At 50.9% G+C, this 26,169-nt stretch overlaps 1 protein-coding gene across 1 annotated transcript; it reads right to left on the bottom strand.

Annotated features, from left to right (window-relative positions):
• Positions 1–13,662: 13,662 nt before the first annotated feature.
• Positions 13,663–23,495, bottom strand: LOC114225190 (SEC14-like protein 3). The gene is made up of 12 exons (XM_028124671.2): positions 23,442–23,495; positions 22,386–22,461; positions 22,078–22,121; positions 21,885–21,944; positions 20,673–20,861; positions 19,624–19,719; positions 18,911–18,971; positions 17,653–17,736; positions 15,442–15,548; positions 14,902–15,041; positions 14,634–14,803; positions 13,663–13,784 (listed from the first exon to the last, which is right to left on the bottom strand). Exons 1-12 carry the CDS (start codon positions 23,493–23,495, stop codon positions 13,663–13,665), a joined length of 1,203 nt encoding a protein of 400 aa, XP_027980472.2.
• Between the last annotated feature and the right edge of the window lie 2,674 nt (positions 23,496–26,169).

The following is a 26,169-nucleotide window of genomic DNA, read 5'->3' as shown; positions in this document are numbered from 1 at the left end:
GAGAGACAAAGGCCTCAAGGAGCGGCAGCTGCTGTGACTCACAGAAAGGGAGACCTGAACCCCATCTGCTTCCATGGAATCCGTGATACTGAGGGGGAGTGGACTTGTTTTTTTGACAGGAAAGTAACATCCTCCCATGGAGGATACAGAAGCCCAGATAGGGCAAGGAATACAGCCAAGATCACTTAGCAAGCTGGAGCCCCCAGGAGCCCCAGTGGCTTGGCCCCATGGCAGTGTGGCTGGGCCGAGAAGCAGCAGACACTCAGAAATGCAGGAGTGCAGTCATGGGCACCCTGAGGACTGATTGTCCAGCTAGCCCAGCCCTGGTGCTGGACCTGCTCTGGCCTGGCTGGAAGGCAGGACAGTCCCCGGTCCAATAAATCCTCAAGAAGTTGAGTTCTCTTCTCCTGTTCTCTTGGGGATGAGCAGGGGTGTGGTGCTGGGGAGCAGGCCCTGGGGGCCCTCAGAGGTAGGAGCTGACTTCTCCGGCCACGCATGGCTCACAGTATGTCAGGTACTCCTCACCCACCAACGCTCCCCTGCAGATGCCTGGGATCCCACCCTTGGTGCTGCCAGTCTCCTTTGGCCATTGACCTCTCTGCAAGCCTCCTAAAGCACCAGCTCCTCTGGAAGGGATACCACCTGAGCCTGAAGGTGCCCAAGATGAAGACAACTCCCATATGAGTATCAACGGGGGACTCCCAGGAGGAGACTCAGGAACCTTGGAGAAAAGGGAGCGACCCAGGAGGCTGTCCCCGGGAGCACTGAAGGGGGCATTCCTCCTTGATTCTGGGCCAGGCCCTTTTTTGGCTGCTAACAACTCAGAGGGGTAGAAAGATGGGGAGTGGGGTTTGGGATATGGAGCATGGGGCAGAAGCAGGCCTAGGTCCCTGTCGCTCAGCCCTGACCCAAGCCACAAATCAGTTCCAGCCGAGACCCTGGCCATGCCCCTCGCAGCTTGGGTGCAGGCTTGGCAGCTAGCCCCCTCCCCAGAGAGACCCCCTGCACCTGGATGGGGACTTACAGGGGCCTAGGGACTGGGCAGGATTGCTGGTGAGACAGGATGGGGGCTCAGGTTGTGGCTCATGCTCTGGGGGAGTCTGTAGCTACAGGGTAAATCTCTCTGATGGTGGGCCTTTCTCTGCTGCCCTTCTCATCCCACAGCAGCTGGGTTTCTTTCCCAGGCTCCCCTTGCCCTGTGCCCAGTCTCCTACTGCTCCCTCCGGCTCCCTTCAATGCTCTGAGCCCCCTTCTAGGCCCCTCTCCAGTCCTGCACCTCCCCATCTCCCCACCAGGGTCGACCCACACCTGCATCCCTATGACATCTGGGCACTGCCACCCAGTTCCCTGCTCACAGGGTCTCTACCTTGGTCACTGACATCATGGTGTAAACATGTTCTTTTCTTGCCTTGGGACAAATAGCTTCATTTTCTCTCAACTTTGAGCATCAGTGAGCAGACAACCAGGTCAGAAGGTTAGAGGTGTATAGAGGTTCGGTGGGTGGATGGCTTCAAGCCTTCCGGTGGGATATCTTTGTCTTCCCTTTGTCTCTGGGAAGTCCACTGAGGAGGCTTCCGACAGGATGATCTGGTCCTTTGAATTGAGTCAGGCTTCTGACTCCAGGGGTTGCAGAGGTGAGTGAGGGAGCCCTTTTCCAGAGCCTGGGCCCTTCTTGGGATCCCCTTCACAGTGGGAGACACTGGGGCCCCAGATTCAGGGGCCCCCTGGCAATCCCAGCAGAACCTGGTTCTGGCCTCTTCCTCCCTTCCCCCTGCCCCCACTTGGCCCCCATTTATGGCCTGCCAGAGTAAAGCCTGAAACCTCAGGCAAGTTAGCTGTGAGCTCATTCACTCCATCACTGTGGAAGCCACTCACCCGTCTGAGCCTCCTCATCCTGAAGAAGAATAACTGCTGTCCACTGTATATGGTTAATAAATGCTACCCTTTTACTGCCAGGCAGCTCCTCTTTTTCTGTGATGACCATGGGATTCTCCCAAGAATCCTGCGCAGTACCTCAGTGTTTATAGCAATGTCCACAATAGCCAAACTGTGCAAAGAGCCCAGATGTGCATTGACAGATGAATGGATAAAGAAGATGTGGTATGTATACACAATGGAATATTAATCGGTCTTCAAAAAATTGAAATCTTACCATTTGCAACAATGTGGATGGAACTAGAGGTATGCTAAGCGAAATAAGTCAATCAGAGAAAGACAATTACATTTCACTCATATGTGGAATTTTAGAAACAAAACGAGGGGAAGGGAGGGAAAAATAAGACGAAATCAGAGAGGGAGACAAACCATAAGAGACTCTTAACTAGAGGAAACAAACAGGGTTGCTGGAGGGGAGAGGAGTGGATGGGGTAAGTGCGTGATGGACATTACGGAGGGCACGTGATGGAATGAACCCTGGGTGTTATATGCAACTGATGAATCACTAAATTCTCTTCTGAAACTAATACACTACATGTTAATTAATTGAATTTAAATTAAAAAAAAAGAATCCTATGCAGTAGACAAAATCATCCCCATTTTATTTTATTTTTTAAAAAGATTTTATTTATTTATTTGACAGAGAGAGACACAGTGAAAGAGGGAACACAAGCAGAGGGAGTGGGAGAGGGAGAAGCAGGCTTCCCGAGTAGCAGGGAGCCCGCTGTGGGGCTCAGTCCCAGGGCCCTGGGATCATGACCTGAGCCAAAGGCAGACACTTAACGACTGAGCCACTCAGGTGCCCCAAAATCATCCCCATTTTAGAGATAAGGAAACTGAGGCTTGAGGTCACATAGGTACAAGGTAGTCCAGTACTCCCATACTCTCTCCACGTCATCAATACAGTCTGGCTGGTGGCAGCTGTTGCCCATCCCCCTCACACCCATGACAGGGACTCTGCTCACGGTGGTGTTGATGTCCATCCTAGGCCTGCAGTGGGTGAAGACCCACTGCCTCTGGTTCAGGACACAAAGCCTTGCAGGCATGTCTAGCTCCAGGCCTAGGCAGTGGGGTCTAAGGAGTCCCCAGTGCCTACTGGGGTTTTCAAAGAAAAAGATATTCACCAATGACTCTGCCACTCATGGTTTTCCTGAGGTGGGGCTGGAGGAAATTAGTTCTCCAAGAGCAGGAGTTAGTGTTGGGTCCCCTGGGAGGTGATGCCCCTAGGAATGAGCAGGTCTTGTGCCTGCCACATGTGAACTTGGGCAGGAGTGCTGGGGTGGTGGGCAAACCCGTGGCTTGCCTGGGGGCGCTGGAATCAGGGTGCTTCTCCCTTTGCTCCTTTAATGTTTGCTCAGGGGCCCAGCAGCCCCCTAGGCAGCAGTAGGGCCTCTTCTGGATGCCTGAGACCTGGCCCATCTGGAGGCTTACTTTGCACATCCTCTTGCTGTGGGCCAATGAGTGGTGTACTAGAGGTGTTCATAGGGGCCAGAACCGAGATCGTTGCCTTTTTAGGAATCATTTTAAACATAGCCATTATTAAAAATTAAATGATGGGGAGGGACACCTGGGTGGCTCAGTCGGTTAAGCGTCTGCCTTCGACTCAGGTCATGATCTCAGGGTCCTGGGATCCAGCCCTGCTTTGGGCTCCCCACTCAGCCCGGAGTCTGCTGCTCTCTCTCCCTCTGCCCCTCCCCCATTCTTCCCCCCCCAAATAAATAAATAAAATCTTTAAAAAGGTTAAATAACGGGGAGAGGCTAGCACAAGGCAGCTGAGGCATGTCGGAGCGTGAAGGGCCTGATTGCTGTAATAACCAGAGGAGCCTCCGGTCTAGGTCTGGCCACGGTGGAGCGACCGGTGGGGCAAGAGGCCACTGCCGTGTTTCTGGACCTGCCCAACTCTGATGGGCAACGTGCAGTAACTAAAAAAGTACAGCTTCTCAACTCTGCTTAGTGACTTCTCTTGGGTAGCCTGAAATAGGTCACCAGGGGACTTTCTACACCATGGAGATCAACAAATCAGGGTCCGCCCGCCGTGGGAGCCAGGGGTTAAATGTTTACCAGCACACCACTGCTCTGGCCCTCCTGCCGACCCAGGAGGTGGGTCATAGCACCATCCCCCTGTGCAGAACCCCATCTAGGATCAGACAGGGCAAGTGACTTGGCAGAAGCCTCACAGTCTACAGGGTCACAGGTAAGACTCAGCCCTGCTCTGCTCTTTCTCCTCCCCAAAAGGCCAGGCAGGGAGAAGGGAAGGTGGCCTTGGCTGCAGCCCCTGCTTATCTGGAGCCTTCACTCCGGCTTTTTCCTCCTCCAGCTGGTACCCCAGCACCTGATGCTTGGGCTCAGGCCCTTCTCGCTCACTCTTCCTTGGGTGTTTCCATTCACTCATGTAGCTTCTGGCCCCAATCCTCTGTCACCACATGCCCTATCTGTCCCCTCCAGCCTTGGATGAGGGCAGCAGCCTCTGGCTTGTCTCCCCCCCTCCTGCCGCCAGCTTTTCTATCTAGCCAACCACTTCTTAAAATGTTCAGAACAGTGTCCAGACTCCTTGAGGTGGCTCTTAGAGCCCTTAGACCCCACCCTTGCCCCCTACCCTAAATCTTCATTTCAGCTGTTCTGTCCTTTCTGGTTTCTTGGATCTGGCATTTGTCTCGACTGGGCTTTCTCATACACTGTTCCCTCCAACTGGGACACTCCCTTCCAATCTTTCCCCCACTGCTTCCTGCAGGCCCACGCACCCTCCCCTGACTATAGCCCACTTAATTCCTGCCCCCTCAAGTACCCTCTGATCCCCTAGGACTAGCATTGGAGCCTCCTCTGTGCTTCCTCCAGCCCAATAGTTCCTCCACTGCCTGAGAGGAGGGCCAGACCCCTGTTGGGATTGGGGGCAGGGAGGTTTGTCTTTTCCCACCCCCTTCAGAGCTTTGTCCAAGAGCATTCTGGGAGTTGGGAATCCCGTGGCCACCTTCATGCAATGCTCAGCATCACCACAAGGAGGCAGCACCACAAAACATGCTCTTGTTGGCTGGTTCAAACTGCCTCCGGGATTATTGAGAACAGTGTGGGTCAAGTCCTGTGCTAAGCACTTCATGTGATGTGGCTCATTTACTCTTTACAATCACATCGTAGTTAGGTCCCTGTTTCCTGGAGTTGGAGTCACTGGTCCAAGCTCACACAGTCTGGCCCCTACCCCTCCCTGCCCACCCACATAACTCAACATTCCTCCCACCTCCTCCACCTTCCCTCTCTCCCTCTTCCCTAACCCCCCTCCCCCAGCCCAGTTCTGATTCTGTATCTACTGCCTCCAAGCCTGTGGCTCTCTACACAGTTGGGGAGCACCTGACTCACAGGCTGTGTGATCATGGGCAAGTTTACCTAACTTCTCTGAGCCTTGGTTTCCTCACCAAACAATTCTCTGTAATGACCTCCTGAAGCTGCTGCCAGGATTACAGGAGAAATGGCTCACAAAGCGTTCAGCCAGAGCAGGGCTCACAGAGAGCTCCACAAACATTGGCTATTATCAGTGTGTCAAGAGGCCTCTCCTTCAAGGACAAATGATTGAATCATTCCACCTGATAACCAACCAGATATAAATTATGCCAATTATATGCTTCAAGGATTCCACTACTAAGAACTTATTCAGAGGAAATAATGGGCGGTCATCCCAAGGTGTGCAGCTGAGGGTCATTGTCATGGTCTTATTTGTAGGAACTAAAAATCTTGGAAACTCCTTAAATGCCCGATGCATAAAGGAACACTCTTCTGATCTGATCATGCTGGTGGCTGAATCTCCCCAGAGACCTTCTGTTCTGATATGTTCTATGACTCCTGACGGCCCCCAGGATCCAATCTGAACACCTCAGCCTGGCATTCAGAGCCTCAAGGTCTTGGTAGCCTTCTCTCTCACCGTGACACATCTGTGCACCTGCATTCCTGCCTCCGTTGAGGCCTTGCCATTCCCCGGATGTGCCCTGCACGTTAACCTCTGTGCTTTCACTCAGGCCATGCCACCGGCCAGGAGTGCCCTCTCCCCATCTGTCTTCCTCTGTTGCCAGCCCTCAGCGTCCAGCTCTGATGGTATCTGCCCCATGAATGCTTCTCGACTTTTCCTCCCAGACAGGATCATCTTGCCGTACAGCACCCTCAGTCATCACACTCCCCCCCTCCCCTTGGACAAGAGTTATGAAAGACACCCACATAAAACCTGGATGGAGCGCTTGCTGTATGCCCGGCATTGCACTAAGCCTTGTGTTACATAACCTCCGTAAGAGCCAATGCAATAGGCGCCATACCATCCTACAGCTGAGAAAATGAAGCCCACTGTGAGGTAAGCCTTCTGTCAGCGTTAACTCTTAACTAACCTTATTAAATCCTCATGAGTAAGGGGGACTTTGGGGTCCTTTCTAAAATCAGGAGGCATGGCGGGCAGGTGGGGGAGTGTGGAAATATTTGGCCTGTGCCCCACTCAGCCATAGGGGCTCAGGTGAAACGGTTCCTTCCCCAGCCTCTTCTGGGCCAATTTAAGGAAGCTTGTGGGGGGCTGGCCATGTTTCTTTTCATTATGGCCACCCCCAGCAGGCTCCTGCAAGTTGTTCTCTTCTTGCTGCAGCTTGATGAGGTCTGGGCAGTGAGGCTCCCTTAGGATCTGGAGTGCTGGGTGGGGGTCCTTCCCCCTGCGCTCCCTGAGCTGAGCGCTGCCAGCAGTGCACCTGGTGAGCCTCCTTGAGGATAATTCGTCCCATACTGTCTGGCCTGGGCAGCAGCAAGGGCCCAGCTGGGGAGCCCAAGCCTCAAGAAGCAGGACTGCCCTGAAGTCCAGCATGGTCCTGTTCAGCCTGGGACAAGGCTGAAAGTCTCCCAAGAAACAGGGTGAAGGTCAGGGAAGAGGAACGGGTGACCCAGGATTCTGGTGTCCTCAGCTCTCAGCTGGGGAAGAAACAAGGGACTCCAGGGCTGGAGGCTATGGGAGGTGAGGCCAAGTGTTGAAAGGCAACCAGCACAGCAACTCATAGGCCATTAGGAAAGAAGTTCCCTCCTCCAGGTATGCCCAGGATGCCAAGCCTCACCTCCCACCTCCCCTGTCTGTGGGGACCCACCAGACCCGCTTGACCTATGGTGCCCCTTCTTCTGCAGTCACCCAGCCTAGGCTGCTCCTCAGGCAGGAAGTGAACAGTTCTGCGGCAGCCGGCCCATCATGGACCCCGCAGAGCCCTCCAAAGGACACCCCCCCAGAAGCCCTCACCCCATACCCCACAGCCCCTGCAGGTTACCCTCCAGGTACTGCGCGGTGAGTCTCAGGGCTGGTGTGTGTAGCCATTGTGGGGGTGGAGTGGGGACCCCTGAGGATTGCCTAAGGAGGGCAGAGTGTGGGCCACCTGTACCATCCTGTGTTGGGCCTCAGTCTTCTGCCCTTAGTGGGACAGGTGTGCACCCATTTGGTAGATGAGACCAGGGTAAGAGAACTGAAGTTCAACCTTTTCTCTTAGCTTCCATCATCCCACCTGTAAAATGGGTATAGCAAACATTTCTAGGACCATTCGGGAATAAATGGAATTATGGTTGTGACCTAATAGGCATGCAGTAGATGCTTGTTAGGAGGCGACCATGACTACTTGCTGGGAATAACCCCCTTCCCTCTCTTCCCTCAGATGGCTTGCCTATGTAGAAGGTTCATGGCGGACTCCTGAAGCCTGCATCCAGCCGGTGTCAAATTGGGCCGTGAAACTCTATGTGGATGAGTGTGTGGGCTCTCAGAACTGGTACCTGAACCACTCCCAGAGGATATACACCCTTGTCTTCCACCAAGGGTCTATGAGGCTGTTGGGGGCAGCAAGAGGGAGGGCAGGGGGCTCATTCCCACCCTGGGATCTTGCTTAGTTGGACCATTGGTGTAATCACGTATAGAGGTCTCTCTTTTTGCACTTGGTGATTGGTGACCAGCCTTTTTTTGTGTCTGGTTTGAACTTGTCTGGGTCTGAACATGTCCACCTGGGCTGTGAGTTTGGCAAAGGATGGGCTGTCCTTCCCAGCCAGGGTGCAAGCTGTTGAGCAGCGGCAGAAACCTTAGAGTCTTATCACTTGGGGCTGATTTTCTAACATCTGCTCTTTGCTCAGGCTAAACACAATTGTCCCTGAGCTCTAGTAATGGGGTGGACATTCTTTAATGTGGCTTTAAGTGGCAAGAAGGTCCCAGAGTATGAGCCTCTCCATGGCTTCCCAGGAAACTTGGTCTGACCAGTCTGTGAGTTGAAGGTCCCTCTGGCCCCCTTGGCTGTCCCCAGGTGCCACTCAGTAGGCCCCAGGTCTAGCCCTTGGTCCCAGCAGGATGAGACACTACAGTTCGGCGCGGAGGCCTTCATGCTCAACAATGATGTGGAAGAGAATGAGGTGAGGGCCGTGCCTCAGGCCCAGCTGGAGGTCTGGGGACTCTCTTCCTATTACTCTGCTTCCCTTCCCAGGACTGTTTTGGGTAGAGCTGGGGGTCAGCCCAGAGAGGGGTACTGAATCTCCTGATAGGATCTACAGATTTAGCAAATAAAAGTACAGGATTTCCAGTGAGGCTTGAGTTTCAAATAAAAAATGATTTTTTTTTTAGTATAAACAAGTCACCCATATTCCCCGAGACCCATTTAGACTAAATTTTAAGAGATTTAACTGGATGCCTGTATTTTATCTGGCAACCCTAACCCCTGCGAATGGCAGTGGGATAGGGATCCAGAGGAGCCATGGGAGCCCAGGAGGACCCTCTCAATGGGTGTTGGTGTTCCAGATTCTTCCTTAGTCCATCCTTCCAAGGTGTGTATTTCACTTGCTTGGTGAGCATCTGGAGTTGGACAAGACCCTTTGAGACTGGTCGGAAATCCTGTTCTTACAACACTTCCTCATACAGGTGAGGGTTCTTTCTTTCGAGCTGTGGGACACTGGGCAAACCCCTTCCCCATTTTGGGCCTTGGGGGGAGGGGGCCCCATTTCCAAAGTGAAAGTGTTTGCTGCCATGATGTGTGGGCCCTGGGTCCTGGAAGCTGGGCAATGGGGAGTGGTGGAAGGCCCCACCTGGCCCTCTACTGGGATGCTTCATCTGTACCATGGGAAATCCGTATGCTGGAAATGTAGGTGGCCTCTCCCTGGTATAGGCAAACCGGGGAGAGGGGGGTCCAGAGAGGCCAGGGGATGGACTGCTGTCACCCAGCTAATAGGGGCCATGCTGGAATTGGGATTCGGGGCGGGCCTCTCCCCTGGGGCAGACTGTCTTCCCCCTACCCCCACCCCCGACTGAGCATGTCTTTCTGTCTGGACCATTGGCAGCTTGCAGCTGGTAAGTGGGAGAGCTCTGTGCATGATGGCTGTGACTTTAGCTGCTCCCATCCACAAAGAGGCTGGTGCTGTGGTAAGGCAGAGTAGAACCAGGTTAGAGGGGCTACTGGGGGGAGGGCATGGCTTGTGTGGCCAATGGATGTCACTGAATCTGCCACCGGCATGGCCCCTGGGCTGGGAGGGTAGACAGGGTGGTAAGTCAGGGGGCAGGGGCCAGGAAGAAATTGTAGCTGGGGTGGGGTAGGCTGTGGGCCATCAGGTCGCCTGCAGCTGCCTCTTCTGTCCCATGGAGCTTGGAGGGGGCAGCTTGCTCTGCTTGGCGCCAGGACGTATGCCGGGGACACTAATAACTCATTCTCCTGCCCTCCTTTACCAAGCAAATACAATAAACAAATATATAACCGTCCAAGACAACTTAGATACTTCAAAAAGATCTAATCCTACAACACAAACCATCGTTAATGAACAGCTTAGTGTAACCATATCCAGGCAGGTTTTGTTGTCTGTACACATGAATATAATGGTCCAGTTTTTATGGTATTCTATAAAACCTTCTAGAATACTCTACAGACAGCTCTGTAGGTCAGATACCTCTTTGACATTGATGATGTATATCCATGGGATGGAGGTATTAGAATTGAATCAGTACCTTGGGGAGGGCTATTTGTGTTGTTCAGTTATTTTCTCTTAATTCCTGTTACATGACACCTCACTGCCCCCTGCCCCCATTTAGCAGGTGAACACACACCTACTTAGGAGTTAGCTGGCTCGGAGCCTCTGCCAGGGGCTGGGAAGGGAGAAAGATGCCAGGGCTAACAGCTTCCCCTCTCCAGAATTCCCAGGTTAAGGGAACACCCATATGGTGGTTGTGGGGCCACTGAGGTTCAAGAAGCTGCCGACATCATGGTTTAAAGGGAGGTGCAGGGCTAGGAGGCAGCCTAGGCCCGAAAATGTCTGGTCACCCCCTCCACCATCCACATTCATGGACACTTGCCTTCAGTCCTGACCTCACTGCCCTGTCCTATCCCCAGCCACACCCTGCTTCCCCACATGTTCCTGGTTTTTCTTTTCCTACTTTGAAGAACTCTGGGCTTGAGGTCCACTCCAGCTGTCCTGCATGGCCTGTCCCGCACCGCTGGGCAGTCCTGAGCCACTCCCTCGCCCCTCCCTCCAGTCTCTTGCAAGATGCTGAAGGACTTGGTGGCGGTGGTTTTGGCCTTCAGTGGGGTCACTCTGCTGCTGACCCTGAAGAAAGTGGGCAAGGTCTTCTAGCTGCACTGCCCCCTTGGCTGCCTGGGGAGCACGCTGGGGTGGGGGGGTGGCCTGTCTGATCAGGACACCCAGGAGATGGAGTCAGTGGCCGGGGCAATGGAGAGACCTCTTCTGAAGAGGAGATTGATATGATGTCCCAGTCTACCATCAAGGAAAGCTGGGAGGCGGCAGGCCCTTCGGAAGACAACTAAACCACCCTTTTATTTACGCACAATAAAGATTTCTATTTCTCTAGTGCTCTGGTCGTGCCTTAACTCTCCCTGGCACTCGTGTGTGTTGGACAAATATGACCTCTTAACTGCATGATGTGAAGTGGGCTCTCTGGAGAGGCCATTGCAGTAGTGGCTTCCTGAGGAGGGTGCCTGTTTAGCACCAATTGGCTTGTTCTCTGCCCATGGGTTGCGCTGGCCTGGAGTCTGCATGGTAAGTGGCCCAGACTGTCAAATTTGATCTGTCTTATGGGAAATAGCCAGCAGCCACCAAGGGCAGCCGAGACCCTTCCTTCCTGGTCACTTCTGGGCCGTTGGAATGGAAATGTAATTGCCCTTCACACACGGTAGGGAGCATGCAGGCCTCGGTCTTCCTGCCCCTACACTGCTTGCTGACCATTGCTGGTTGGGGTGCCCATTATTCATGGTGACAAAGTAGGACCTTTTCCCCTCCCCCCTTCACCACCTCCTGGACATTCAGAACTGGAACTAAGTGGCCCCTGAGTGAGGCTGGGAGCCGGGGAGGGCTATTTCCCACTGATGGTGGAAATGGAGTAGGAGCTGGTTTGCCGTGGCTGGGCGTCAGCAGATGCTGAGGGGCGCTTTTTGATTCTTGGCTTCAGCCCTGGCCTAGGCTCCCGGTGCTGCCCCTGCCTCCAGGTAGCAAGTACCCTTCTGCTCAGAGTGAGGTCTGTGATCGGCAGTAGAGGAGGTCAGGCAAATGAGGGCATCTGGTGGTACTCACAGCCATCTCAGCTTCAAAGGTGCAAAGGGTCCACCCCCTTATCCTTCTTCTGACCCTGCTGCAATATGGGAGCCTTTCCCTTGGGGGCAAGGATAAGGCTGCCCTGTGCCTCCACCCTGCACCATCGACTCTGGGCCAACCACTCCCAGGAACCCCTTGACCCACATTGCTGGTGCTACCACAGTCTTCCAAGAGAATGAGCCCATGCCCTTCTTTCCTTTCTCCCCTCTTTCTCCCTTCCCTCTCCCTCTCCCTCTCCCTCATTTGTACGGTGGCCAGATAAAATACAGGATGCCCCATTAAGTTTTAATTTCAGATAAACAATTTTAAGTATGTTCCATATCTTGCTTCCCCCCTCATAAATCTGACAACCCTCTCTTCCTCTTCCTCTCCTTCCTCCTTCACCTTCCCCAACTCTGAGAGTCAGCAGTCTTGTCTTATTCTGGAAAATTGCCACAGTAATGTGAATTTGGTGGGAGTGAGTAGGTGGGGGAGGGTGGCCTTAACTTCAGTGTTATTTTTGCCACCCATAGGCCAAAGGAAACCAGGCCAGTGTCTTTTGGGAGCTCAATTTCCCATCTATAAAATGGAGATAAAATCCTGTGCCCATAAGTGCGGATGGAAAGTGCTAGCCATTGCTGAACATTTGCTTGATCGGTTTTGGAGTCAGGCCTTCCACTCTGGCTCACTCCAGTAGCCTTGGTTCTGGGCAGCTCGTTCCCAAGGACCAGCCAGCCCTTTGGTTCCCACCTACCCACGTTCTCTGTGTAATTTGGTACCTTCTGGTAAGAGGTCCTAGGTGTCTCTGTGTCCCTGGTTTGGAGCAGGAATGTCTTGGAGACCCAACTTCTCCCTCAGTCACCCAAAGCCATGGTGAGTGTCAGGGGGTCATGTTTCCCAGAGGCCATGTGAATGGACAGGGTGCTAGGCTTAGAAGCAAAGCCCTAGTCCATTTTGCTGTGAGTTTCCTTGGACAAACATCATGCAGTTGAGCACTGGGGTCTCTATTGCCCCAGCTGACCAATGGGCATAACACATACTTTGCCGACAAACTAAGATTGGAGAGGGTGACACTCAGGACACTTCTGCTGGAAGATCTAGGACAAACAAGTCATTCCTTCTCTCCTTCTTTGTGAAAGTAGGGTCTTAGGAAGTGGTATTATGGACAATTAAAAACAATGTCTTTGGAGTAAAGAAAAAACAAACCCTAGGTCTTGAATCTGCCACTTAAGAGCTATATGATGTTGCAGGTCACCTCCCTAAGCCTTAGTTTTCTTGTCCATAAGATGACCATGATAAGCGGCCCCCAGGGAAGGTTTGAGCGTGAAATGAGCAAAACTCATAAAGCACTTGGCACCATGTGGGGTATGCAAGAAAGCACTAACCAGATGATAGCTGAGACTTTTAAATTATTATCACCAGGCCACAGACTGAGCCAGATAGGACCTCTTTTGCTTTCAGTAAAGTTTCTTTAATTGCTTAAAATATAAGCTGTGAGTTCCAAAGGAAGGGGGTGGGGGTGGGAGTGATGGGTTGGGAAAGCTGTGTGCCCTGAATCAGACAAAGCCTTATGTAGGCATCTCCTACCTACCTGAGGGGGCAGCCACTCCCAGAAACCAGGGGGCTGGATCACCTGGGTCTCCAGGAGAGCCTACCCCGTCCACAGCCTGGTCTCTGTCCAAGGTGCTGAAATCTGCTCTGGGTAAGCTCCTTCTTGTCCTGCATACTGGTGAATTACCTGCTCACTACCTTCATTCAACTTCCCAAGTATACATTGAGCATCTACCGTATAAGGAGTAGAAGTAAAAGGAATTTAGATATATCTGTAACCCAAGTGGCTCATAGCTCATAGGGAAGAAATTTGAACACACACAAATGCCTTAGGAGAAGCGAGGACAGAAGCTAAGGATTCATTTTCTGGTTTCTTGGGTTTCAATGACATCACCTCTTGCTTTCACCTTGCTTCTTCCTCTTATGCAATCTTGGCATCCTCCAAAACTGTGCCTCTCATACCTTTCCTGATCTAACCACAGCACATAAGTCTTCCCCAAGGCAGCTCTTTCTCTACTCACTAATCTCACAGAGTCAAGAGGATTAATGATCAATTTCTGAGGGAAGGGAGGGTGGTAGGATATTGATAGAGAAAGGAGGGGGTCAGGGGTTTCAGAGAAGTGAGCGAGCTGCCTATACAGGGGTGAGTTCCTTGTCATACTTTTGCATGCCCTCGTCTGGGAGCAGCACCTCCACAGTGAAGCTGACCTTCTTGGCGTGGACAAAGCTATAAGTGTTGTCAAAGCGCAGGACATCTGGGGGGACAGATGGACAGATGGGTAGTTAGGTCTGGCTTCACACTCCCCATGTCCCTGCCCCGGCCACAGGAGGGAGGACAAGCTGTGTTTCTACCTGCTATGTTTGCTAAGCTGGGCCAAGTTCCCATCACTCCTGTTCCTTTTCCCATGGGAACTGTCAGCCTGGAGCCATGTCTGTAAACAGACACTGACCTCCTCTTGGTGCATGCCCAGCCTGGCTTTAGTTGCACCAACTGGCAATGAGAACAATGGCCACTGCGTCCCATTGTCTCCACACCTGGACACTGCCATGATAGGGGTTGAGGGGCAGTTGGGAATGTCAGAGTCCTCCCAGTCCCCTTGGGTAAAGTGAGGTGCTGGGTGAGGCCAGTGCATACCTTCTACTTCCTCACAACCACCCAAGAGGCAGAGGTTGTAACCTCTCTTCACAGGTGAGCAAACCAAGGCTCCAGATTGCTAAGACTTTGCCCAGGGTTATGCAGCTACCATGAGGCTGAGGTGGGACCCTGGCATCACACTCAGCTGTGTGGCTCTGGACAAGCTGATTTACTTCTCAGAATCCCAGTTTCTTCCTGGGAAATGTCACACTTGCCTTATTGTCCCTTGCCTGTGGCCTGTGGCCTGAGTGCTCTCAGCCTCTTCAAGGCCTGTGTGTCGTTAACTCTTGGTGTGTAGTAAATGCTTGAGAGTGTAGCCTGAATGACCAACTGTGTGAATGAATGGCACTAACCTAGGCTGTATGTTCCTGGGGTGGGGGAGAGTCACTGCCTCTCTGTTTCCTCCTCTAAACCATGGGACAGGTGGCTCCAGCCTTCCAGAGCTGGGGCCCAGCCAGGGTAGACTTACAGACACCAGCTTCTGAGCAGGTGAGGCTCCCATCCTCAGGCACCATGTGGGCATTGTAACGCTGACTGGGGAGTACTTCTGTCATTTCCCCGGCTCGCTGCCGCTCCCCCAACTTGGTCTTCAGGAAAACCCCAAAGCCAATGTCTGCACCATCAGAGGAGAACTGCCACCTGGGTGGGCGGTGGGAGGGGGACAAGTTGCTGCTCAGTCTGATGGGACCCTGAGGGTGTAAGACCAGCCAGAGATGGGTTGATGTCCTGGCCCTTACCTGAGGACACAGCCTGGGAACAGAATTTCATATTCCACCTGGTGTGAGGAGCCACGATTGATCTGCACTGAGTGCTCATACTGAGTCTTCACTTGGTCCCGCACATACATGGACTTGGGGATCTCCCCACCATAGTTGATCTGCAGACACAGGACAGAATGGGTTTGCTTCCCTCTTTTGACCATTGCATTGCTTATGCTGTTTCATGCTGTTTCTCCTGCCTGAGATGCTTTACCATCTTCTGGAAGTATCCTACTCACCCTGTCCTCTTCCCACCACCCTCAGAAAGCCTTCCTTGACCCTCCAGGGTCAAAGCCTCGTCTGGAAACTTCCCCTTCCAGCTCATCCCTCAGAGTCATTTTCCTCATTTCTTGTTTCCCTGCACAGCTGCTGAGAGCCTGGTGATAGTAGGGCTGGGACTGTCTAGGTCAATACCTGGCTCACAGGGGTCTCTCCATAGACATTTGTGGAATGAGTGATAGGGTGAGAAAGGAACTCAGCTCTACTCCTCTCCCCTCCCCTGTCTGGGGCTCTTCGTACCTTAGTTAAACATTTGGGGTTCCCATCTGGGTCGGTCAGAGTTCCCCCAAACTGAGCAGGTAGTTCCTCGGGACTGATGTGTTTCAGCAAGCCTTCCTTCCAGTTGCCTGCAGGCAGAGGGCTTGAAGGGTTGTTATCAGGTGTGGAGGGTACTTGTCAGCCCCCCATTCCCACCAGGGGGGCCTGAGCCTGGGGAAAGCCCTACAGGGACTAGGCTACCAGGACCAATTCCCCAGCCTTCCAGGACTCGGGCTGCAGAAAATGTCCTCCAGCATTGTGTTGCTATGGAAAAATGTTTCCTTTGAGCTAATGGGTTTGCACATTTTTGAGGGTCTTCCGATCCTGAGTAGTGAAGATAAGAATCATCTAATTGTCTCAAGGAGGCTTTAAAGCCTTTGAGGTCAAGGACCTTGTTGGGGGCCATAAAACATGTAAGTGGCATACTCAAGACAGACCTCTTGGTGGGGGATGGATAGTCCTGGGCCTTTGAATGGACCTTCCCTTTCTGTGCTGCTTAATCACTAAAGCCATAATGCTCATTACTGTTCTTCATGTCCTGTGCAAAGCTCTAAGCATTCTGGGTTTTATGACCAATCCAGGCTATCTCCCTTGCCCACTCCCAGCCCTATTGTGGCCATGGGATATTCCTTGCCAGCAGTGGGATAAAAACAAAGACCACAATGCCTGGCAAACCAGGGCCAAATGCACAGGGCCCTGTGTGCCACTAAGTAGGACGAGCCCTGGACTTGGACCTGGAGTGTGGCATTACCCACACTGCTCCAGGATTTGGGGGGCTACCTTGTGATCCACCTAGCTCCCTATCCCTGTGGAACTGGGCAGAGACAGAGACTCAAGTATCAGGAAGAGAAAGAAAGCAGGATTTGTAAGATTCTACCCACCCAGATCCTTAGATCTCCTGATTTGATGATCTGACCATTCTGCTTGCAAGAAGTTGTCTCTAAGTTCAAGGTCATTGGCTTGAGTTTAAGAACTATTTCTCTTCTTTTCTTTCTCTTTCCTTATCATTTTTTAAAATAATGATTTTTTCTACTTATAAAAGTAATACATGTTATTATAAAAACTTTAGGAAACAGAAAAAATACAAAAAATAAAATTAAAAAACCACTTGATTTCTTGCCATCCACAAATCAACATTTTTTTTGTCTTGTTTTGTTTTATTTTATGATTTTCCTTCTTTACACTCAAAAGGTTCAGATAAAACTCCAGGCATTAGGTTCTTTATCCCAAATGCACATTTTTAGTTTGTCCATCAGCCACCACCTTAAAGCCCAGACTACTGTTGAATTTTATAGTAATTCACGTGTAACCACTTTGAGAAGAAAGCATGGCCCAGTGACAAACAAAGTTTCTCAATATTTTTTGGTCTATGATCCATCTGTGAACTTCCTAGTAAAGAGCTCCTTCCAGTCATCAACCTACTCCTCTGTTAACCCTTAGCCTTCCAAACCCAAGTGCAAATGTGTATACGCTGCACAAATCAACATTTTGTTGCATTTTCTTTTTTTTTTAAAGATTTTATTTATTTATTTGAGAGAGAATGAGAGATAGAGAGCACGAGAGGGAAGAGGGTCAGAGGGAGAAGCAGACTCCCCGCCAAGCAGGGAGCCCAATGTGGGACTCGATCCCGGGACTCCAGGATCATGACCTGAGCCGAAGGCAGTCGCTTAACCAACTGAGCCACCCAGGCGCCCTTGTTGCATTTTCTTCTAGCAATATATTTTTGTTTTTACAAGGAAGATGATACTATCCACACCACTTTATAATCTGCTTTTTAAAAACTTAATAACATTTCCCTTGGCATCAAATCATTTTTCATGGTTTTCCAATAATTCATCAAATGGATGCATTATTATTTACTTATCCAGTCCCTTCTTGTTGACCCTTCCTTCTCTGAATCACATCTCCTCTTCTTGCTGTTCTTCCTCATCCTCCCCAGCCCAAATTGCCTTTAGAAGCACTGAGGTAATGAGTATTGAAAGGAAAATGAGGCCCATAGCCCAGAGGTTGTCTATCAACCAAACTGAAACTAATGAGGAGGAAGGTGTGAGGCCTCTGTCACCAATGACATGGAATGAGGCAGAAACACCTGAACAGACTCTATAGTGTAAAACACATTTCACTTCACTTTTGAGGAGGAATTTCTGACTCTAGGTGGCGCAGAGCTCAGGGGATAGAGCTAGAATTACTTACTTCCCAATACTATAATTTTTCTGCGAGTGTCTTCACTCAGGAAGGGCTTCATGAGGTTGTAGCCTACAGGGAACAGTTTTGTGGCTGGAGAGATACAAACAAAGATAATGGAGAAGAAAATTATTCCACTGGGACACTCTCTCTGTCATAGTCATAGCCAACAATATGGAGGAGTCATGAATTGGAAAATGCCCTGCAACTGCCAAACCATGCCCACAACTGGTCAAACAACCAACAAGCAGTTAACTAACCAGCTACCCAGTCAATCATCCAATCTATCAACCAACCAACAAAATGGCCAATCAATTTACCTTCTAATCAGCCCACCAATCAGACTACCAACCAGTCAGCCAATCTACCAAATAGTCATACAACCAACTAACAAATCGGCCAACCAGAAAACCCATCAGCCTATCAAGCAACAAGCTAACCACACAGCCAATTGCCTTCTGCAGCCAGCCAACCACCCAAGGTCCATCCAAATGACAAATCAGCCAGCAGACTAACCAATCTGCCAACTTGCTACTCACCTACCCACCCAAACAAAATGCCAGCTGGTCATTCAATCAGTCAACCAAACTAACAACTATCCAACAAACCAACCGATCAACCAGTCACTTAACTGACCAACTAACTATCCAACCAGCCACCAGTCATTCATCTAGACAGCCAACCAAGTGGCCAGTAAACTAACAACCAACTAACCAAATAATCAACCAACCAACCAATTAACCAGCCAACCATCAAACATCCATCCATCCTTCTATCCATCAACCTATTCAACAACACAAATACCTATTAAGCATCCACATGGTTCCAGGCCTGTGAAGGGTACAACAGAAGTGGAAAATCAAAGGCCCTGCCTTCAAGGAGCAGACAACTCAGGAAAAAACCAGGATGAACACACACAAGACAACTAGAGACCTCCAGAAGGCAGCAGACAGGAAAGGCCAGACTTGGTTGCTCCAGATGTCAGTGCCACAGGCAGTTTGGGAATGGAGAGATCAACATGGGTGGGAGAAATGAGCAAGGATTCCTGAAAGAGCTAGTGTGGGAAATGCCTCTTCTTGCAGTAAGGCCAACCATTGAAATTATTATTTATGGAACACTTACTTTGTTCCAGGCACTCTAAGTGATTTGCATGCAGCCAAGCAACCAACCTGCCTCACTACTACCCAAGGAAAAAGGCACTTTTATTGTTCCCAGGGTACAAATGAGGAAACAGAGGCACAAAAAAGTGAAGTCATTTGCCACACACCTTTCACAATGAACATGAACTTCAGGGTCTCCGGGTAATTCTCTTCAAGGAGGCCAAAGAACTGTAGAACCAAGAAAGACCCCATCAGAGCCCACATCTCATCTCATCTTCTCCTATCCCCATGGCCTTTGCAATCTCCCCTCTGGAGTGTTCAAAGGGCTAAGGAGGGTTTCCTTTATTTCCATCACCTCCACTGGCCCCTGGAGGAGAGTTTTTCACTTCAGACTATTACAACCACACTCTAATATAATCATTTTCAGAGTAAACCTTATAGTAATAGTAGTATAACAATAATAATGACTATTGTTTGTTAAATGTTCACAATTTGTCAAGCACTGTGTACACATTTTATATATCAACCCACTGGAATATCCCTACCTCCCTTTGAAATGCAGACTATTGGTATCCACATTTTGTAGGTGAGGAAACTGAAGCATGGAGGCATGAAATGACTTGCTGGAGTCACAAAGCTAGGGAGGACAGAGTTGGGAATGTTTGGCAGAAGGTGGCCTCTATGGTCTCAGTACAGTGTTGAATCTGAGGCCTGTCTTTTGGGAAACACATTAAGGCCCTTTGGGTCCTGAGTTGCAGTGCCAGAGCCTGGGAAGTCCACCCCCTTTTACCAAATCCTGGCTCTGAGTGAGCCACAAGGTCACAGCAGACCAAGCTCATCATTAAGGAAGCAGGGGTCATCCAGGGGGCCTTCTCCTCACCTCTTGGTACACTTCCACCAGAGGTTTCCAGAAGTGTTTCTGTCCCAGGCCCTCACAGTCAAATATCATCACAATGGTCTCAATCTTCTTCCCCAGCTGCAAGGATGAAAACAAAGACCAGTCCCAATGTTCAGGGTGCAGGCTCAGAACTTGGGACATGGTGACCCTAGCATATGACCCCCTCAGCAATTCTCCCAGTCCCCTACTCTGTCCTCAGAGGAACAAGTGGACAAAACTGAATGCATTTACTCACACATCCACCTACCCAACCATCCATCTATCCATCCATCCATCACCCATTATCCATTTATCATCCATCCATCCCTTTGTCCATCCATCCATTAATTGACCCACCCACCCGTCAATTTACCCATCCATCCATTCATACTACAATTCAATCATCCATCCATCCCTCTGTCCAAATGATATTTGTTAAGCACCTATTTTGTGCCAGACATGGAGAATATAACATATAATACTCTTGTCATCAAAGGGTTCACAGTCTACTTGGAGAGACTGACAAGCAACCAGGTCACTATAAGTCCTGAGGTAAGTGCTGCAAATAAACAGCTTAGGAGCTTTGGGGACACACGTTAACCCAGACAGGGACCTCAGAGAAGGTGACATCTAAGTTTGGGACTTGAATGATAAAAGGGAGAGAACCAAGAGAAGTGTGGGAGGTTGCGGTGTGCTGGGAGGTAAAGTTATTCAAACAGAAGGAACAGCAGGGGCAAAGACTCAGAGGGAATAACAGTAACTTGTATTATTGAGAAATATGCATGAGGCTGTGTGCTGGGCCATACATTTGCATTATCTCATTTAATCTTTGCAACATTATTATTATTCTTGTTTTGTGGGTGAGGAATAGGCTTAGGGAGGTGACATGACCCTCCAAGACCACACAGCTAGGAAGCAGCCGAGCTGCTGAGATGGTTTGACCCCAGAGTCCTCTGACTGTGATAGCAGAGAGCACAGTGTGTTCTTGGGACTATGTCCCTTGGCAGCCTCACCTGTACCCAGCTGCCCGCCTCGCTCAGCCTGTGCCTTACCCGTTCCGTCTGCAAGTCACACTCATGCAGGATGCGCTCGCAGTCCCTCATCTTGGTCTTAAGCAGGTCCTGCTTGGTGACGGAGAAGAGCAGGCCCTTTGGGTCAAGTGGCCCAATGATGTCATACCACACCGGGCAGCCGTCCCGGTCATAGCCACACAGGCCTCCAGGCATGTACTTCTGGATCACCTGGGCATGGAAAGATATACAGAACTTGGCATTATGCACCTCCCCAGAGACCCCCAGACTAGGCTGACCTGGCTGGCCCAAGCCTACACACAGCATGGTACAAGCACTCTCCCTGAATGGTGACACTATTGTCCAGGTGAGAAAACTAAGGGACCCTGAGGGGAGGGCCTTGCTTATAGTGAGTACATGGCAGAGCCAGGCCTCAGCTGGGCCTGGCTGAAGGCCTCTGGGCTTCTTAATTCTGTCCCCCAGCCTCTCCCATGTCCATTTCCATTGAGAGAAGTTGGGCTTAGTGATGGAAAACATGGATTCTGAAGGTCAACATACTTGGTTCAAATAGAGACACTGCTGCTTCTTTGCTGTGCATCCTTGAACAAGTGACACCTACCTCTCTGAGTCCCATTCCACTTCCTCTTCTGTAAGAAGGCTTGGATAACCCCTCCCTTAGGGAAAGTCCCCAATATCATGTTGGCCAAGCACAGTGCTTGAGCCAGAGCTCATGCTCTACAAATGAAACTCTGCCCCTTGCTTTACCGAGGTGCCAGTGGTGGGACTGTTCTCTCCAACAACTTGGTGGGCTAAATTTCTTTCCCACACAGATGGGATGCTTTGAGCAAGATCCCAGGGGTGAGGGCCCGGAGGCACAAGCTAATGGTGGTGGTGAAGGGCCAGTTTCACGAATTCAAATCCCAGTTCCACGTTGGGGCTGTGGGGCTTTGGGTAGCGTGCTTAACTTTTGCTGGACCTCAGTGTCCTCATCTGTAAAATGGGGACAATTGCACCCCCCTTACTGAGTTGTGATGATTAAATGAGTTCATGCAGGTAAAGTTTCATCTCAGGCCAGGACCTCATAAGCACCCAGGAAATATCCATAATTATTAGAGGAGAGGTGCCTGTATGCCTGTGGGCAGTTCCACGGCCCTCTCGGGCATGCTGCCCTTCATTCATGCTCTCCAGTGACCTAGACGCTGTTTTAATATTATGTCTGTAAAAGACTGGGGTGTTGGAGGGGTGTTGGCTTACTTCTGGGGGCTGCCAATCAAGGATGTGGTCAATGTCCATGGACTTCCGGAACTCCATGTACTGCAAGGGAGAGGAGAGGTAAGGCCCTGTTGGGCTCCCAGCACCTCCAAGAAGGGGATGGAGATGGGGGCTCGAGGTGTGGATTGCCCCCCACAAAACCCTTCCCAAATCTCCAGGGGTGGACAGGTCTCACCTTGTGGAGCATAGCCTCTGATTTCTGCAGGTCGAACTTCCGAGCTGTGTGAAGATGGAAGGAAGGTGTGAGGCAGGAGAGAGGCTGCCTTGTAGTCACTTTGTCCTGGTCCTGGGCTGTGAGGAGCTATGCATGGCACTGGGGGCCTGGGTAGGACCTTCCTTCCCTGCACCCTCCCCTCTCCTGGATCTGAACATGTGAAGCAGGATGGTGTGATTGGATCCTGAGAGCCGTGAGTTGTTCCAAAGCAGTTGGGACCAGGCCCCTCTCGCTGCCCCTCACCCTGATCTCCCCACCTCTTCCCTCACCTCGGAGCCAGCGCAGAAGGAAATAGTCATCAGGATTGGGTAGGGCGGGCAACACCTCCTGCACATTTTCTCGGAACTAGGAAAGGAGGTGCTGGTTAAAGTGGCTTTTGCACTGAATGTTGGCCCCCAAACTCAATAATTGTTGTCATCATCCCTTCTCTTCCCCATGCAGTCTGGTCCATGATGATGGAAGGATGGGTGGACAGATGGATAGGATGAGAGATGGGTATATGGATAGATGGGTAGATGAATGGATGGAAGGATAGATCTTGAGTAAATGGATAGAAAGAAGAATGGATGGTTGAATGGGTGGTTGGATGAGTGGGTGGGTGGATGGAAAAAGAAGGAAGGAGAAATAAGTGAATGGAAGGAAGGAGAAATGGGTGAGTAGAGGAAAGAGAGATTGGTAGGTGAATAGACAGAAGGAGGGATAGATGGATGGGTGGGTGGGGTGGAAGGATGGATGAAAGGATAAATGAGTGGGTGGGTGGGTAAGTGGATTGGAGTATGAGTGTATTCATAGTTCTTTCCGTGTGTTAGCCCACCAAGACTTCTGCCTTTTTTCATCCCATTTTCTACAAAAGCATGGTTAGTGATTACATGTTCTCCTCCCCATTGGTTGTGGGGATGACAACACACCCTGCTCTGTCTCTCTCACTCTTACAGACAGGTCATCTTTCAGGTCCTGGGGAAGGAGAGGGAACAGAATCAGAGGGCACACCATTAACATCCTTCAGTTCCCCACCTAAGGGGCCTGGGAGGGATGGGGAAGGGGCTGCTGTGGGTAAAGCTCTCTGGTTCTGGCTCCCACACGAGAAGTCAAGTTTGATCTGGCACACACACTGTTACTGCTTGGAGGTGGTAATTTTCCCTCAGTCCCTACCCTGGACAGAGCTGATACCACTGGCTACTGTAGAACATGACCCTGGGTAAGGTGACAGTAAAGAGAAAATGTCAAAAACACGCTGAGCCAACAGAGTGGGGCAGGTTTCCGGCCCCCCCCGCCCCCCCCCCTCAGCCCTTTTCTGCTGGGGCTCCAGGGAAAGAGGCTCTCACCTTGGCCAGGGTCTCCGCCTGCTTGGGGCTCAGGTCTCCAACTCGACCACTCATGGTGTCTGGAGGAGTGGGGGCCACTGCCGGCAGAAACCAAGCCTGATCTGTGGCCCTGCCCAGCTGAGGACTTTTGCCCCCACTCCTGGGTGCGGCACCAGGCACTTCCTTCTTGGCCAACTGTTGGATCGCACGTTACATAACTGGGATTAAGTAAGGTCCCATGCTTGGATCTGGGACAGGTCTGGGGGGCAGGCGGGCACAGGAGGGCATGCCAGAGGGCATGGGAGCCCAGGCTGAATGTCTGTAAAACCCCTACTCATGCTCCCAGGCCTCCAGAGAAGGGGGGACTTTCAGGAAGAACGAGGACTGCCCCCTGCAGACACCCTTTCTCTCCCATCATCAATCTTCCCATCTCCCTAATGAAGAGACCCCACACCGAGGGTTGTGCAAAGGTCACCCCCTACACCCAGCTCTGGCTGGTAAGAGCCAGGGACTTGGTCAGTCTAGTAAACGGTTCATTCAGTTTGTTGGGGTGGGAAACTCACATCCTTTTGCACCAAACGTCCATATTCGAGAAGAGACGGGCTGGGGCAGAGAAATGGAACTCAAATATGTCCTTGCTGAAGGTTTGTTTTTTCCACAGGGCTGACACTACTTTTCCTGGTGTCTTTCAAATCCTATCATGCAATGCGGGCCCTGCACCTTCAACATGGGGAAGGACTGAGCAGCCCCCACCCTGTTGCCTGCCTTCCCATTGTTGGGATCATGAGGACATGAGGATTCTTGTCTGGGATCCCACATTCCCCGGGGGGCCCTAAGGGAGAGGTGGGGCATACTGATGGTCTTGGGGTGGTGAGGGTGTTTCTTGGGATTTTAAACACCTGATCAGTGAGGGGTGTCCAGCAAGTATGCAAGGTGATGAAGGAAGCCCAGAAGACTTCCCTGTCCTTTGATTTCTGTCATGCTGCCTGATGGTCCACCATCAGACCTGCCTGCCAGGACTGGCCAGGTTCCCCATTCCCCTATGAGACCTCCCTTTCAAGAGGACATCTCTGAGTGTCACTTGCCTCATTTATGGAATGAGGCTATCAGTGCTTGCCCTGTCCTTGTGCAGTTGGAGGGAATATCTAAGGAGACATATAGACTGTCAAGGGTCATCACATCTAAGGCATTATTCTTGTTCAGCTGTCAGTAGCTCCAAAAGAGCAGAGGCCACGTTGTCAATGACTGTCTACAAAGAAACCAGGAGCACATCTGCTTGAGAGCACAGCACATCCATGTGGCCATATCTTCAGGACTTGAGGGGGTCCATGTGGGCTGAAACAACCCCTGGGCCAGCTCAAGCCACTCTGCCCAGGGCTCTCCCTGATTCTCTGTCTGTGGCATCCTGCATCCCCATCCCTGGGCTAGCTTGGGACTTCTTGAGGCTAGCTGACGCTGGTTAGTGCTGGACACCTTCCTTGCTCTGGGTCCCTGATAGAATCTGACCCACAAGGAGAAGGGGGAGCATCTTTAGCCATCTCCCTCCATCTGAGGCACCTGCCAGGAGCAGTTAGGTAACTCCACACCTCAACCCTGCCCCACTTCACATTCCAGCCTCTTTCTGCAAAGTTCCTGGCCGCTGTCAACACCTACTTCCTGCCAGGCTGGGAGCAGGTAGAGATTGGGTTCCTCCACTGCCCTCCCATTAGCGCCTAATCCTGCTTATTTCCCACCAGTCTCCTTTCTCTCCCTCATCCCTTTCATGTGAGGCACCCCAGTTATTTCTAGGGACATCAGAGGCTGGGCAGGGAGAGCCAGGAGGAGCGCCCATTGTGCACACAGCATCATCACTTATAACGCCACCCAATAGAACTTTCTGCAAAGATGGAAATGTTTTGTATCTGGGTTGTCCTAATGAACATATTTGGTAGCCACTAGTCACACAGGAAAATGGTTAATGAGACTGAGGAATTCAAGTGTGAATGGAATTAAATTCAATTTTCATTAATTTTACTTTAAATCATCCCATGTGGGTTGTGGCTACCATATTGGACAGTGCAGGTTTATTATACTTATTGAAGGCTTATTCCACGCCAAACCCCATCCTAAGTACATTGCCTCATTTAAACCTCAGAACACCCCTAGGGGTGGGTACCATGGTTAAGCCCATTTTATAGACAAGCAAACTGAGATATAGAGAAGTTAAGTAAACTTAGCCAGAGTTAAGCCCACCCAATTAAGCACTCTGCACTATTAGGTTATCCCACAGTCTCAGCTCCAGGAGCTTCCATCCTAATCAGAGAGAGGACCCAGGCACAGAAGTCATCGCAATGGGATGCAGGTAGCATTTGAGCCAGATTTTCAAGAAAAGAAGGATGGAGACTGGAGTAGAGGAAAGGGCATCCCAGGTGGAGGGAAAGTGCATGGGCAAAGGCGTGGAGGTGGGAAAGTGAAGAGCATGTGGAGGGGAATGTTGGGGATACTGCAATAAACCAGAGAGATTAGGTCTCTGTCTGCATGGAGCTCACAGTCTCCCATTAGTGGAGCATTTCTTCTGTGCTGAGAGCATTACATCATTATTGGACCACTTGGAAGCAGGCAAGGGTATCCCCATTTTACAAAGAAATGGAAGATCAGAGAGAGTAAGAAAATTTTCTGAGGACACACAGCCAGGAAATGGGGAGCCAAGATTTGAACCCAAGCCTCTCTGACTCTGGAATCTGCACCAGAACCACAGCCCAGGCCTGTC

This window comes from Eumetopias jubatus, unplaced genomic scaffold, assembly GCF_037043125.1.
Source record: "Eumetopias jubatus isolate StellerSeaLion01/CBP00866 unplaced genomic scaffold, mEumJub1_p1.0 scaffold_16, whole genome shotgun sequence".
Lineage (NCBI taxonomy): Eukaryota > Metazoa > Chordata > Mammalia > Carnivora > Otariidae > Eumetopias > Eumetopias jubatus.
This window is presented reverse-complemented; position numbering and strand designations above follow the sequence as displayed.